The sequence below is a fragment of the Ovis canadensis genome, chromosome 19 (assembly GCF_042477335.2).
Source record: "Ovis canadensis isolate MfBH-ARS-UI-01 breed Bighorn chromosome 19, ARS-UI_OviCan_v2, whole genome shotgun sequence".
Classification (NCBI taxonomy): domain Eukaryota; kingdom Metazoa; phylum Chordata; class Mammalia; order Artiodactyla; family Bovidae; genus Ovis; species Ovis canadensis.
The window spans coordinates 37,833,803-37,849,848 of record NC_091263.1 but is presented as its reverse complement, the minus strand read 5'-3'; the positions used below and the strand labels follow the sequence as shown (position 1 = coordinate 37,849,848).

At 45.6% G+C, this 16,046-nt stretch overlaps 1 protein-coding gene across 3 annotated transcripts in view; it reads right to left on the bottom strand.

The window, feature by feature from the left end:
- Positions 1 to 373: 373 nt before the first annotated feature.
- Positions 374 to 16,046, bottom strand: part of IL5RA (interleukin 5 receptor subunit alpha) — a 40,258-nt gene continuing 24,585 nt past the window's right edge. For all 3 annotated transcript variants that reach the window (XM_069562554.1, XM_069562555.1, XM_069562556.1), the window contains exons 10-12: positions 7,966 to 8,062; positions 6,549 to 6,633; positions 374 to 2,165 (exon numbers count right to left, since the gene is read on the bottom strand). In XM_069562554.1, the coding sequence (XP_069418655.1) occupies positions 2,085 to 2,165; positions 6,549 to 6,633; positions 7,966 to 8,062 (263 nt within the window). In that variant the 3' untranslated portion in view covers positions 374 to 2,084. The remainder of the gene's footprint in view (positions 2,166 to 6,548; positions 6,634 to 7,965; positions 8,063 to 16,046) is intronic.

Genomic DNA, 16,046 nt, shown 5'->3' with positions numbered 1-16,046 from the left:
TTCTTTGGAACTCTGCATTCAAATGGGTGTATCTTTCCTTTTCTCCTTTGCCTTTAGTTTCTCTTCCTTTCCCAGCTATTTGTTAGGCCTCCTCAGACAGCCATTTTGGTTTTTTGCATTTCTTTTTCTTGAGGATGGTCTTGATCACTGCCTGCTGTACATTGTCATGGAACTCCGTCCATAGTTCTTCAGGCGCTCTATCAAATCTGCTATTTCCTATCTAACATGCTCTCTGAGCCTCAGTGATTGTATCTGTAGAACGGAAGCAATAATACTGACCACATGGGCTTCTCAGGGTTAGAGAGATGTGTGCATAGCATCTGGTGCAGCTCCTAAACCCTGTCTGCCTTAACAAAGCATACAGTCTAGGGGGTTTATAAACAACAGAAATTTATTTATCACAGTTTTGGAGACTGGAAGTCCCAGATCATTGTGTCAGCGTGCTGGGGTTCTGGTGAGAGTCTTCTTCCTGGCTGCAGAATGCCAACTTCTCATATCATCACATGGGGGAGAAATTCTTTGGGGTCCCCTTGTAGAGCACTAATCCCGTTCCTGAGCATTCCAGCCTCATCTTCCCCCAAAGCCCTGCCTCCAAATGCCATCACAGTAGGGTGCAGAGTTTTGACATCTGAATGGGGAGTGGGGCACATTTGTTCCCTAACGCAGTCACTGACAGCTGCCAGATCCCTGTGCCTGTTGTCCTGGACCCAGTTCCTGCTAGGTGCAGTGGACGTTCATCAGGAAAGCAGCCCTTGGAAGGATTCGGTAGTCAACCTTACCCATTCTTGGATCGAACTGACTGGCTAAATCAAGTATGACAAGCATGTAAAGAGTGGGCCCTGGCAGAGGCCGTTCTGAGCACTGTGACCTTTCCCAGTCCTAAGCTTCCTGTTCCAGGGCCCTGTACAGTCAGCGCTGTTTGGGTCCCTTCAATTTCCAGCTGCCCAGAATCTAGTTGCAAACAATACAGGAAGATGTCAAGCTTCCATGGTGTCTCACCAGTAAAGAATCTGCCTGCAATGCAGGAGACCTGGGAAGATCCCCTGGAGAAGGAAATGACAACCCACTCCAGTATTCTTGCCTGGAAAATCCCATGAACAGAGGAGCCTGGCAGTCTACAGTCCATAGGATAGCAAGGAGTCGGACACAGCTGAGTGACTAAACCATCAGCAGCACATGAGGGTGTCAGAGGGATTCCTGTCTAGATTGGGATGTTTGATGAGTACTGTGTAGGACCCATTCCAAACCTCTGACGCTGGGGTTGATCCAGCCCTTCCTGAACAGATGCCCAGCAAGTTGCCCTGAAGTCTTTGCAAGTAGACATCTCTTCAGAAAAGTCATTCTTGATAGAGTGATCCTCTTCCAACACAATTCTACCCAGTGCCTTTCTCAGGGTATTCCTGAAATATCAAGGCTGCCTTCGAGAAGATAATCTTCAAACAAAATTCTTTCCCCTCATTGGGTATAGACTGATTCACTAGCTCCTTATGGTTTGAAATTAGTTTGTCTGCAGTGATGCTAACTTGATTGTACCTCTCTCCCTCCCTCCTCTCTCCCCTCTCTCCATCTCCCTCCACCACACACCCCCACACCCACACATTACTTGAAAAAGTATTCCTGAACTCAGAATAAAAGCACCGTGGCTCCCACTTGCCGTAGGAAAGACAGTCTTGAATGCAAGTTCACTGTTCATTCCAGAATGGTACAAAATGCTTCCTTCCTGAGATTTTAGTTGATTATTACTATCGGTGGCTAACTACCAGAGTAAAAACAACTGACGTTAGCCTCAATAACGGTCTCTCTGGCACAAAAATGTGTGAGGTGAGTAATGCAGATCAGGTGACTGGAGGGTGAGAGGTAGCTGCCCGTGCAGAGATGAGACCTGGCAGGATGGATGAGTCAGTCACCCAGTGTGTGTTAGGAGATTGTGGCGAGGCGTCCACGCTTGTCAGGGATTTGTCTGGCTGCATCACCTTAGAGCTAAATTGAGTGTCCTGTAAACTCACAGCCAGGAAACAGCCTTTCCCATTGTCATCACTGAGGCTGGTGAGCATGAGCTGATTTTGAGAATGTTCCAGGGACAGTCAAAACACAGAGTCTTCCAGGGTCTCAAATCCAGCCTCCTCCACATAGCTTATGACTTCAGTTTCAGTGGAACCAGTTTTCTGCAAAACAAAGAATCCTTCCTTAGATGTTTTTTAGAGAACTTTTCCATTCTTTGAATTTCTTTACAATTGGTTTCAAGTCATTTAGCTCTTAAAAATAGTAAATGTTCACTGAAGAAAATATGGAAATGAAGTAGGAAGAAGACCAAAAAACACCCATAAACTTACCTCCCAAGCACAGTCCACTGTCTCTTCAGCCCTTTTCTCTAGCTGTTGAGTTATCGTTACAGTTACTTGAAGAGCTTTATAAGTTGACTGCTTTTTGTGCAGCATCATTTCATATTTTAAGTTACTTACGGCCAGCCCTCTGTACCCGCGGGTTTGACTCTTTTCTATAAGGGGCTCTAGCACCTGCGGACATCGGTACCCTCGGGATCTCCTGGAGCCATTCCCCCTGCAGATGCTGAAGCATGATTGGATGTTTTTTGGCTGTGTCATTTTGAATAGCTTCATCGTACACTATCCAAAGTTCACTATAGTCTTCCCCTAAATTGGGGTATTGTGTCCTATTTTGGCTATTATAAATAATGCTAATATTAATTATAAAATTTGTGACCAAAAATAAACTTCCTGTAAGAGATCATATTGCTCCACCTTCTTTACTCATTCAGTGTATTTCTTTTCATATTTTTAATTGACGTATATTTGATTTACAGTGTAGTGCTAATTTCTGCCTCACAGCAAAGTGATTCAGTTATAAAATATATATGTTGTTTTTTATATTGTTTTCCATTATGCTTATCACAGGATATTGAATACAGTACCCTGTGCTATATGTTAGGGCCTTGTTTATCCATTCTAAATGTAACCGTCTGTATCTACCGACACCAGTCTCCCAGCCCATCCACCTCCCTCATCTCCTTCCTCTCCCTAAAGTCTTTTCTCTATGTATATGAGACTGTTTCTGTCTTGTAAATAGGTTTGTATGTGCCATAGTCTAGACTCCATGGGTGAGTAACATCATTTGAGATTTCTCTGTTTCTTACTTCACGTAGTGTGTTAATCCCTGTTCATCCATGTGGCTGCAGATGGCATTATTTCACTCTGCCTTATGGCTGGATAATATTCCATTGTATGTATGCTCTACATCTTCTTTATCCAATCATCTGTCGACGGGCATTTAGGTTGCCCCCAAGTCTTGGCTATTGTAAGTCATGCTGCTATGAACATAGGGGTGCATGCATCATTTTGGATTAAGAATTTTGTCTGGATACATGCCCAGGAGTGAGATTGCTAGATCATGTGGTAATGCTATGTTTAGTTTTCTAAGGAGCCTCCATACTTCTTCTGACAGTGTCTGTACCAGCCTGCAAGTGCCACCAACAGTGTAGAAGGCATTCAGCATGTTTTTAATACCTACTCTGCACTGGCACAGGAGCCTGGTGGGCTGTGGTCCATAGGGTTGCAAAGAGTTGAACACAACTGAAACGATTTAGCACGGCTCTGCTCTGGACACCATGTGACGCGTTGAATATGCAGTGATGAACCAAGCAGCCGTGCGCTCTGCCTTATGTGCTTTGAGTGGTTTGTGATCTACTTAATCTTGGAAGGAACTCTCTCCAGTTGCCAGTGTTGAAACAGAGAATGGCTGGGAACCAGTCTTTAACAAGTGAAATGCTTAGAATAAGAGTGTTGTTTGTTTGTTTGTTTTTTTAAGTGAACCTTTTTTATTGTTCAGCCAGCTCATCCCCTTCCTTGCTCCCTCCTTCTCCTTCCCTGAGTCTCTTGAGTGTAAAAAAACTAATTTCTGACTCAGGTCTGGACAAGCAAAAATGTGTGTAATGGCCTCTCTGGGATGGTAGCCACCCTCTGAATCCCAGGACTCTGGGTACCAGCATCAAGTTCAGAGGAGCCAGCAGTGATGAAAACCAGAGGGTTTCCTTTCCCATCAGCGGAAGGCTTCCTGGTGGTTTGTCAATAGCTCTAAAGGGCCCCCTCCTCGTCATTGTAGTAGAGGCCCCCAAAGTGGACTGGGCAGGCTGTGCTTTGGGAGGGCGAGGCTGGGACGCTGCTACCTGGGGCCCAGCCCTGGTCCGCTCTGTCCTGAGTCACCTGTCCCCCAGGGGGAGGGTGTGGGCGGTCGAACTGACAGCAGAAGGCAGGCTTCATTCTCCCAGCTCTCCCTGCTTCTCCCCAACCCCTCAGCCTGCCCCCCCTCCCCACGCCCACTCACAGATCTGCTTTTCATCTGGCCCACTGCAGTGTGGAGGAGGGAATGGCCACCCACTCCAGTATTCTTGCCTGGAAAATGGACAGAGGAGCCCGGTGGGCTGCAGTCCGTGGGGTCACAAAGAGTCGGATACGACTTAGTGACATGTGCGTACACATACACTCGCTCTCTCGCTCATACTCACCACCACCCCAAATGTGAGAGGAGAGCGTGTTGTCCAGAGGAGCAGCCTGGCAGTGATGGGCTCTGCCATGAATCCTCTGCTTCTTCTGAAATCAACCTGTCTACCTGGAATTGTTCCTTTTGCATACATGACTTGATTTTAATTAACAACAAAGTGCAAACTTTCACAGTAAACTGTTAAGCCTGTTTCTTTTACCAGCCTCAGAATATGCAAGGAAATTTTGGGGGTCCTGAAGGGAAACGAGATACCAGCAGTAATATGTGCCATTAAGAGCCCAGGACAAATGACTTGAGTCTGCTGCTTAAACCACAGGTGCTTTCCAGGCATGAGTGTGCCAGTCAGAAGGGATCCACAGCACAAATTCACATGAAGCAAAACAACTTTCCCAGGGGGCCACACTCACCTTCCAGAAAAGCTGTGGGTTATCAAGAGCAAGCCAGAGGGTGCTCTGTTAAAGGAGACCACAGGGGTGGAGCTGAGCGCAGGCGTGGGTCTTGGGCCAGCCTTCATCCTCTGCTTCGCTGGGTCAGTAACTATCATAGGCTCAGTCACCCCAGACACCCAGACTGCTAACTCTAAAGATCACTGCTCCCTGCAGTGAGCCGTTTTGGTGAGTGTCTGATCAACTCATCCCCTACAGCTAGTCACCAGTTGACTTATCCAACCATGAGTCACTTTATCAAAGAAAAAACTAAATTTGTTAAGAAAACTCCTTGATGAGGGTCTGCAGTCTGCAGCCCATGGACTGAGTCTGGCTCATTGCCTGCTTTTGTAAATACAGTTTTATTGTCCAGAGCTATTTGTATATTGTCTGTGGTTGCTCTCACAGTATGGTGACTGCGTGATAAACATTTGGCCCTTAAATATGTACTATCTTGCTCTTTATACAATGTCCCCTGGCCCCTAATGTAAATATCCATTCAGTTTAAGGACAGATTTGACAAGCAACTGAACATCAATACACTTAGCAGCGCAAGACCTTGGTGACAGAAGTTAAAATCTAAATAAATAAGGTGAGATGTTGTGTTTACAGATTGAAAGACTCATTACTGGTAAGATGTTCCTTCTCTCTCAAATCACCTGATCAGGATCCCAGCAGCCTTTTTTGTTGAAATTGATTAACTGTCTCTGAAGCTTGTGCTAAGTCACTTCATTTGTGTCTGACTCTGTGTGACCCCATGGATTGTAGCCTGCCAGGCTCCTTTGTCCATTGGATTCTCCAGGCAAGAATACTGGCGTGTGTTGCCATGCCATATGAAAATAAAAAGGACTTGGAATAACCAAAACAACTTTGAACAGTCATGTTTGGAAGTTTTAAACTACCTGGTCTCCAGATTTACAATAAAGCTTCAGTTTCAAGACAGTGTTGTATTGGCATACAGAGAGAGACAGTAATCGAAATATAGACACACATATGCACGGGCAGCTTATTGTCAGCAAAGACACCAAGGCAATTCACTTTTCCCACTTGATGCTAGAACAATTGAACACATGTCGATAAGTGAGTGAGTGGTTACACCTAAGTGCTCTGAGTGCATAAATGGCACCTACAAAAACATATTTGGGGAAGTCATTTGCCTGCTCTATGGTTCTTTATATTTAGAAGCTAGGGAAAATTCCTCTGAAAAACTTAGGGGTAGTCAGGGGCAGAAACATGAATTCTTAAAATGTCAGAGTTAAACAGGTCATTGGACGCATCTATGCCTGTTACTGTACAGAAAAGGAAGTCAGATCTCATGGGGTTGAAGGAATTGCCCAAGGTCAGTTAAAAGATGGCTGATAGAAAATAAAAATTCATGTTTTCTGACTGGTGAGGACCCTCATAATTGAGTAGGACCTTTGCAATATTCAGAGATTGTAAGGAACATGTATTAAAACAATCAGCCAAAGAGCAGAGTGACTAAAGCAGTATGAAGACATCCGGCCTCCTGGGTAAAAGCCCTTTCTTGTAACATGGAAAACGAGTGGCTCAGTGACAGGACCCATTGGTCCCTGGGCGGATATGACATTAGAGAACCTTCAGTATTACCTCATTGTTGATGATTACAAAGAAATCGTTAATATTACTTTTTGGCACTGGAACAGGTGGAAACAACTTGGTCCATAAGTGGCATCTGAAAACAGAGTAAAGGAGGGAGACAGATGAGCAAAAGCTGCCTTTCTTGTGCTTTAGTAGCTGCTCTAAACAGTGACCTGGTTAATCCCCAAACCTGCCAATTTGTAAATTCAAAATCTTCATCGACGAGGACCTCCAAGTACCTACTTGGTAATAATAGTTGAAGAATGTAGGGGTACTGCAAGGCTTTGACGTGACTTATGATCCAAGAATGAGAAAATGACAACTGCTTCATGTTGGTACGTGTTGTCAGCCCTGATTTCTGACAGTGAGGGGCATCACATGTGTGGGCTTCCAGGTCACCTGTGATGCTGATGCGCCCTTCCTCCTATGTATCGGCTCTCGGTCTACTTTTTTTCTCTTTTCTGAACTGCCGCCGCCACCACCACCCCCTGGTATAGATGCCATCTTATATAACATTTAAAATAGTGAAGCTGTTTAAGATGAGTCATTTTCTTTATTAAGGTTTGTTTGGTTGGGGTTTTTTTTTTTTTTTTGACATGGACCGTTTTTTTAAGTCTTTAACTTGTTAAAATATTGCTTCTTTAAAAAAAGAAGTTTTCGTTTTCTGACTATGAGGCGTGTGGGGTCTTAGCTCACTCATCAGGAATCAGACCCACACCCCCTGCACTGGAAGGCAAAGTCTTAACCACTGGGCCTCCAGGGAAGTCCCCTAAAAGTCATTTTCTAAACTATGAAAAAGCTGAGATAGAATATGTTCTGCAGCCTCCTAAGTGGCACTTGACCTTCCTGGACGCCAGAGGGTTGAGAAGCTCCTATGGGGGCTTTGGCAGGCTCTAGGGTTGGTTGCCACATCTGCAAGGTCTCCAGAATCTGGGAACAATCGGCAGCTCTGGGACCAGATAACGGAAGGGCCAGGCTAGGACCCGACGCCTTGTGACTGGGGGTCATAACACAGGAGGCACTGTGGTGGCGTCAGCATCCAGTGGGCTGCCTTCCTTTCCCTGAGATGTAACAGACGCGCCCTGGGGACTCAACAGAAGCACCCAAGGACTGAGTGGAAGACAGGCATGGAAGCAAAAGAACACAAATGTGAAACCGCCACAGAAATTAGCAGACTGTCGGCAAAGTCAAGAAGGGGACATGCAGCGACTGAGGCTATACTGAGCTCTGTCCATTTTCTGTAAATCACCTGTTTCCCAGTTTTTTCCTTAGTCCACACTCATCTTGGAAAGGCTGTCCAGGAAGACCCAGAAATACTGTAGACTCCACCTGATAACAAGAGCCCTCCATCCAGTGGATGCCTGGCAAGAATGTAATTCAGTATTCAGATCCCAGTGAAAGCACCCTAAGTAAAAAGAATACCTACATTCTGCAGATGAGTGAGAAAATTAACAAGATGAAGCAGATGGTCATCATAACTGCAATAAGGAACCACTCTGTCCAGGGCTTCTGATCATCCTTCCCTAATGAAAAAAGAAAAATCAGAACTCGAATTAGCAGTAGGTAAGAGGAATGACTACAGTAGGGCGTCAAGAGGCTTGGCTCTGAGTTGCAGGTGCTGCGTGATGCTTAACTTTCCCGAGTCTTAGGTTTCTTATCTGTAAAAGGTAGCAGGCATCTCACAGAGCTGATATGAGAGTGAAATGAAACAATGGCAATGAGACCAGTTTTAATCTTAAAACATTATTTAATCACTGAACAGGTATTTATGGGATATATTCTAGGTAATATTCCACCCGGATCTTGGCATTTAGTGCCTTGGGTGAGTCATAAGGATTTTAGATGAAAAAACTGTAAAAATGTAAGCCTAATCAGTAACCTAATTGCATTGCGATCAAAGTATCATACAAAGTTGGACTTTTAGAGGAAGTACAGTATGGAATAATACTTGTGGGTAACAACAAAGGTATCAAACTCTGTTGAAAGTACTTTACAATCTTGTTGTTTAGTTGCCAAGTTGTGTCCAGCTGTCTGTGATCCCATGGACTGCATCACATCACACTTCCCTGACCTCCACTATCTCCCAGAGTTTGCTCATATTCATGTCCATTGAGTCAGTGGTGTTATCTAACCGTCTTATCCTCTGCCACCCTCTAGCCCTCAATCTTTCCCAGCATTTATAGTCTTACAATTTACAATCTACATTGTCCTCAAAGCAGGTGTTGGAATCATGTCCATTTCACAGATAGGGACGTAGATGCTAACTGCCCTGATTCAGTACAGAAAGTGTAAATGCCATCCGACTCAAGTTAAATTTCCTTCTAATCTACATTCAGGGGGTAGATCTTTCTATGGGCTTTAATGATAGCTTTGGGGTGTGTGTGTGTGTGTTTTCATTTAAGGTACTGGAAATGCATTCAAGAAAAACCCAATGGTGTTTAGAGAATAATCTGCTTACTAAACTTCCTAATTCATTTTTAGAGAAGATGAAAATATCGAGTTATCTCTCGAATATACTGGCCTTTCTGTGTTTGTTTATTCCTTTTTGCACCCATCTAGTCAATATTTATTGAGCTCCTATTGCGTATTGGACTCTATACACCTTGCCGGGAGACAGGGTTAAAAGAACCCATTTGAGACTTCTCTTCCTGCAGTTGAGGGAGGAACTCGCTAAGTAAATAAAGACACAGGTAATTAAGTGACAGCAGCTCTAAATACAGGGGTGAGACAGACACACCTCACCAGGAGGTCCTAATCCTCAGTTTGCCATTAACAGTTGCTTTTATAAAATCAGGAGTAAATGTCAAGTGCAATTTTCAAGTCCCTGTAAATATCTTAAGACTTGGGAAAAAACCCCAAATACATAAAACTCAAATCTTTCAAGGTGTCAGGATGAAGAGATGTCTTGAGGATTTAATGCTCGTGATTCCAGTGTTCCCTTGATCTCTTGCACTATTTTTTTTTTTTTTTTTGCCTCCTGAGAACTCTTACTTGGGGTTGATCCTCTACCTCCCAAAAGCTTTAATCTCTCCTTCATCTTTCCCCTTCTGCTTTCAAATATTCATAGAAGCATTTATCTTGAATAAGCCATTACTTTGCTCTGCCATCTCTCTCAGTGATCATCAAATACCGTCTTACTTTATTTCCTAGACTCATTTGTTGAATAAGAAATTGAGGCAGCTTCATTTTCTCATCTCAGAAACCACTTTTTAAAATCCTGGATGACTTCCTCCTGGTTGAAGCCAAAGGATGGTTGGTTTCTTTTTGCAACTTTATCTTCCCTGACCTTCCTCTGAATTTCAGACTTGATGGTTATGCCCACCTGGAAACCAAGCCACTGAATCCTCCACCCAAATCTTCCTCTCCTTCAATATAATTTCCTTCCCTCCTTCTTAATTCAGCTGGCCCTCTCAGCTCAACCTTGATCTCTTGGTGTTTTTCCACTGTGATCTATTCTTTGAACTTTGAAAAGTTTGTTGAGCTCAGCTTCGTCTTTTAATTCCGTGGCTGCTTCTCGTGCATCTTTATTCCTGCCCATCTCTTGGTCTGGATCTGAGATTGCCCATAGGTAGAACCCACTGGCATGAGCCTCAAAGCTGACAACATTCAAAACTAAACTCACACCCTTCTTCGCATCAAAGCAGCTTCCCTCACGACCCCTCCGTTTTGGTCTTCACTCTTCCAAGTTCCCAAACTGGAGTCCTTGGAAGTTACTTTGATTCTCCTCAATCACTGTAGACCCCCACCTCCTTTCCTCACTGGTTCTGTTTACATCAGTGCCTCACACCCAGCCATAAGTGCGAGAGGCATGCTTTTGTCTGTGGCTCAGCTTACACCAGTGCATCACATGCGGCCAGAATTATGAGAGGCATGCTTTTGTCTGTGCCTTTGCCTAGTCTTGTGAAGGTGGCCATTCCGGATCTCAGCTTCCTCATTTGTAAAAACAAGGGCGTTGAAGTAGGACCCTTAAATATGCTCTCAAGCAAGCACATTTTCTGGTACACTGAGTCAGTCCAGGGCACCATCATTTTGTGTATCCTGATCTCTCACATAATTAATTTTAGTATATTTTCATTGGTGAAAGTAGTAGAAGAGAACAGAAGAGAGAAGTCAGCAGTAACCGGCAGTCACCAACAGGTTATTTTCTATACACATTTTTACATTCACTTTTTAGGTACCGGACACTCTGCAAAGAGCTTCCTGTGTAATCTCAGTTGATTTCTCAAAGCAGCGCTCCAGGGTGGGCGCTGCTGTCCACATCTGATGGATGGAGGAGCTGCAGCAGAGACGGGCAGAGTCGGGGAGCCAGTGGAGGAGCCAGGACTTGCTGAGTGGCTGTGCTCTTAACCAGAGTGCAGGGACCCTGTCCCCCAGACCCAGAATACACTGCAAGGGCAGGCGCTTCGCAGAACACATCCTAAACAGCTCCCCGCTGTGCAGCACTGTCAGCGTCCTCTTCGTCGCCGGATACCACTTCCCTGCAGGGCAGCCCTGCTGCACTGCTGCTCAGTTCCCGGAGGTGGCTGCGTTTTCAGGCTGTGTCTCCAGGAGAAGGAGGCTGCCTTGCATGCCACTACTCCTGCGGTTCCCCAGGCTTTAGTCGGGGCCGAATCACTTTAAGTGATTCACTCTGACCGTGGCATGTAAAAAGAAGTTTCATGTGATTAAGCTACTTTACACACCGGCAGTAGCCATGGTTTGTAAAATGATGAAAAACAGAGGCTCAGAAAGACAAACCTTTTGTTTTCCAAGTACCACAGAGACTCAGTTATTCTAGGATTAGTATTCAGTTCTCTGGGTTGTCACCAAGTGTCCTGTTAAACCTAGTTTTTACTGCACATGGCTACTATAAAGAGCAACTGGGATGAACTAGAATACCATCGAATCAAATAGTGTCTCACTTTATTTCCCACTCTGATTTCATGAATAAGGGACCCTGCCTGCCTCACTGCCCCATTTCTGAAGCTCACCGTTCCACACAGTGAGCCCTTACCCAAGTCCCCGGACAAGCACATTCAGAAATTCCACACTAGTCCACATGGGATCTAAATTTAGCAAGGGTTACGTCAGGAACAGACTTCTTCCTGTTTTCAATGGGTTAGACAGGTGAAACTTGAGTCCTGCAGGAAGAATGAGCAGTGTTGTAAATATTATCAGCGTGGCACACTGGGTCCCATTGGTGTCTCAATTGTGCAACTCACTGCAAGCAGTGTGTCAGGTCCTGATAAGAGTGCCGTTTACTTGTGAATGTGGTTACACAAATCTTTTCAGTTAAACTACTGTCTTGCTGTTCACTTCAGTACTTGCATTAATAAGTGAAGGTGCTCTATGAATTAGCAAAATTTAGAGAGACAACTGATTTTATTTCTTTCGATATAAAAGTTGGTGATGCTTGCAGGGTGAGAAGCAGTCATGGTTCCTGCCTGGAAGAGGTGGCACTTGAGTCATTTCTCCCCTCCTGGCTTCTGCAGTGTCCCAGCTTTGTTTTAGAACCAATCCTTTACCATCGCCTGAGGACAGAACTAACCCAGACAGCAGAGCTGAGGTCGGCTTTTCTTCAAAGAAAACCTAAACTGGCAGATAAATTTAGTGCAGGAAAAAGTGTTCACATATTCCTACCAAATGAAAACTGCCTGGGGATTATCTAATGTTACATGATTTTTTCATGCAAAAATGAGTTGAGAATCAGTTATGTGACTAAATGAATTAAAGACAGCACCTACTGTGACTTCGGTGAAAGTTGAGTAGGGGAAGAGTCCCCACTCACAGTATATATCCTTCGGGTCAAAATGAAGAATTTTACTTCTGTAAAAGTTCAGAGGCTCCTCAGTACATCATTCATTTGAATTTGGGGTCTCTGACATTGGAAATTCTCTGAGGAACAAGTATTTCCAGGTAACTTGAATCTTTTCTCTGACTCAAGAATGACTTTTCTGCCATTGAAACGGAAGCCACAGATGTTTCTTTTCAAGATATTGGTGAGCACTGTTTGGTTATGCACAGGTGAGCTTTACAGAGAGGAAGTCGCAAAGCCTGTCCTGCTCAGGAGGAGAAGCAGTTTAGGCTCTGCGCCTTATTCCAGGATGTTCTCCCAGTATCGGCAACTTGGAGCGTTTGGGAGCTCAGGCTGCCTGGTTTCTGGTGACCTTGGCATCTTTAGTTTCTGACATCTCACCCATTCAGCCTTGAGAATTAGGGAGCTAAGGAAATCTCTGCACGTGTTGTATGATCTGGGAGTGAATGGTGGGAAAGGGAGAGTGGGGGATAGGTAGGATGGTGGTTGAAGAGACCCAGACCCTAGACCCCCACGTCCCAGCTCTGCCTCTGGCTGCTCTCAGAGCTTTGTCAAATCTTCCCCCTGCTGGTGCTGTAGCCCCACTTGTTCTTAAATTATATGATCTTTATGGTTCAGACTGATAACTCTTAGACAGTCAGTTTGATTTGGAGGCCTGTTCCACCCTTAAGCTCTTCGTATGAGCATGACTTTCAGGGAGCCCATACTGATCTTGAATCTGATTTCAGTCTCAACCATAGGTTCCAAGGGAAAAGACTAATGAGTAGATTGATGGGGCTCTTCCAGTGAAGCAGCCATATTCGTTGTCTGTTAAGCCAAAAGGCACTGAGAGGAGTTCTCAGGACATGGACAGGGCTGGATAACCGAGAGGATGCAGATTTGTTAGTGTACGAAGCCTCCTTTGCTTGCCCCTCATTGGAGGGGCAGACTGGCATCATTTGTGAAGGGGCCCCTAAGAGGGGTCACAGACTCACAATGCAAGCAGAAGTCATAAGCATGCCTTTCAGGTGGATGAGCTTTCCGAGACAGCTGTCAAGTGGATTTTGAGCTTCACCTGGTTTAGGGAGACAAAAAGAGGGAACCCACCTAGCCTTGGTGGACAGACTGTAGATAGTGCAGGACCCAGAGAAAAATGCAGAAAACTTGTACTATGTTCATCTGGGGAAATGGGGCTCAGTGACCCAAAATATGGAAAGGACATGCTTTTGGGGGGGGGGGTGCAAATGCGCGCGTGTGTGAATGTGTATACTTGTATGCACTCAGGATTCCCTAGAGGGATTGCTGCCAGATTGTTGGTCTCCAGCAGGACTTGGTGAAGCTGAGTGGGAAACTCTTCCTTGCCATCTTCTTCTTTGCAGACTTTTCCACACAGCACCAAGGGCTGTGTGTCTTATAGGGCCCCAGGCAACCCGGAACTTTCTTCCCCGTAAGGGGTTTTCTGGGCTTGCCCTGTCCACCTGCTAAAGCAACTGAGAGCTGTCCTCACAGAGACTTAAGAAACGTAAGTGAAGCACCTTCATCTGGGTTTTCCCACTTGTGAGGAGAGGTGTCCCTGAGCAGGGGGGAGGATCCATCACCTGCTTTGCTCAATAGGGATAAGAACTGACTGAGTTGATTCCTGTAAAGTGATCATCACAGTGCTAGTTCACAGTAGGTGTTCAGTAAATCTTAGTTCTTATAACTGTGATTATGAGTGAATACATCGTGTTCAGCAGTAAGGCACCAAGATAATTTCCCTAAATCGTCAAAGCCAGACTAAAAATCAAGTCCTGTCAGAATCCTCAAAAGATTGAATCATAAGCTCAGGCCTGAAGGGAAAGAAAACACTGAATATTCAGGATACTGGAGAGTAGGAGAGGGCATCAGGCATGATGGCTCTCACCCTCTGGAAGGTCTGTGTGAAAATGAACACCATGGACAGCTCACAGGAGGTATTTAGACTAGAGGAGCCTGGAGAGGTCAGTGAAAATGTCCCCATTGCTTGGTCTGCATGGAGGCTGACCAGCTCACGAGCTGACAGGGTGACCCTTTTACTACCGCTAGCCCCCGTGCCACCCCCCGCCCGCCTTCTGTGCTTGCACTGTGACCAGCATCACAAAAAAAGCAGGGAACGGGCCCAGTCCTGGGGCTGCATTCCAGGTGCTAGTCCATCACTTCCTGGCTCTCACTTGGGCCAATTCCTTAACCCCTCTGCATCTCTTTTCTCACCTCTAAATCAGGAAAATCCCGTGTTTGTGAAGCTACATAAGATAAAATAAGTGAACGTGCCAGGCACAGTGCCTGCCCCAACAGCAGGGCCCCACCTTTCTTCTAACAGCTGGCGGGCACATCATGAGACAGAGGTCATGCACAGAAAGCTCGGGGGGCAAGTCCAGCTGGTGGGGGCTGGACTTGAAAGCTAAGGGGGAACTCCCTGCTCCTGACATCTGCGGACAATGAGAAAGCTCCCTGCTGGCCCTCCTTGAGGCCACAGGGCTGAACTGTCCTGTTCCCCCACTGGGAACAAGTAAGCAGTGGGGCTGTCAGCCTGAAAACCACAGGAGCCTGGGTGAAAGGAGGCAGTGGCCCAAATCAGCCACCACATTTACCAACCCCAAGTCCCGCATTTGTAAAGAAAACCTGAAATTGCCGCAAGTTATATCCCCTTCAGGGAATACTGAGGGTGGGTTTTTCGTGTTATTGGGTCAGCTTTGTATTCTTCTATCAGTTTTTGTCACTGTTGACCCAGAAGCCCACCATTTCTTCAGAAAGCTTTGGAATTTGCAGAATTCATTTCCGGTGGAGAGTGAACCTGAGCCCTCTACAAGTGTCTCCCCTTCACCTTTCTCCTGTCTGGTTCGCTCCCTGTTCCAGCACAGTGTGAGGATTGAAAGAAAGACTCTGACAAATAGACTGTGCCAGACTTTTTTTCTTTTCTGAGTGCTGAGAGTGGAGCCAGCAAAGTGTAAAGTGAAGGAGGTGGATTGGAGGGCCTGGGAGGGGACTTCCTGTGCCCTGGGGCTGCTGTGCCAGTTTCCTCACTCATGCACAGCCCATGAGTGTCAGGTCCAAGGAAAAAGGCACTACAGTTTCCCTGTAAGAGCCTTGCTTCCATTCCCCGCCCCTGCCCCCACCAAATCTTACTTCCCTCCCTGATTTTCTGCTTCCAGCTATTTTCATGAAGTCCTTACAGTCCTATGAGTAATAGGTCTTATTGTAGAAGGTGCTCCGAAAGACAGCTGCCATCCGTGTTTACCTTGACCTCACAGCTGAGCCATCTAAGTGCAGCGAACTTTCCCCTACTCCGCTGGGTCTAAGTGCTACTCATCTCAGGCCTAAAGCGCTGTTTTTATTTTTAACTACATTTTAATTGGTACTTGGTACCTTCGTCTGATAGATCCTGGCTTTTAGATACTGATTTCATCAAGGGCCCAGTTGTTCGTTTGAGAGGCAACGCCTGTGACTGTGGGAAAGACCGATCACTGGTGTGCAAGACTCAGATCCACTGAGCCTGACCAGTGACACGGCTGGGTGGATGCACGTGACGCTTTTCCATGGTGAAGGCATTACTGTAGGAGACTGTTTCCATTATCGCTTGTTTCATGCATGACATCTGAGCTTCTGGGAAGGGAGGGAGAAGATGATGGACTTTAGAAAAGGAAAAGCCTCACTCAGACCACGAACCCCTCAGGAGACACAGGGTTTTGTTAAACAGAAGATGGCAGAGATAATAA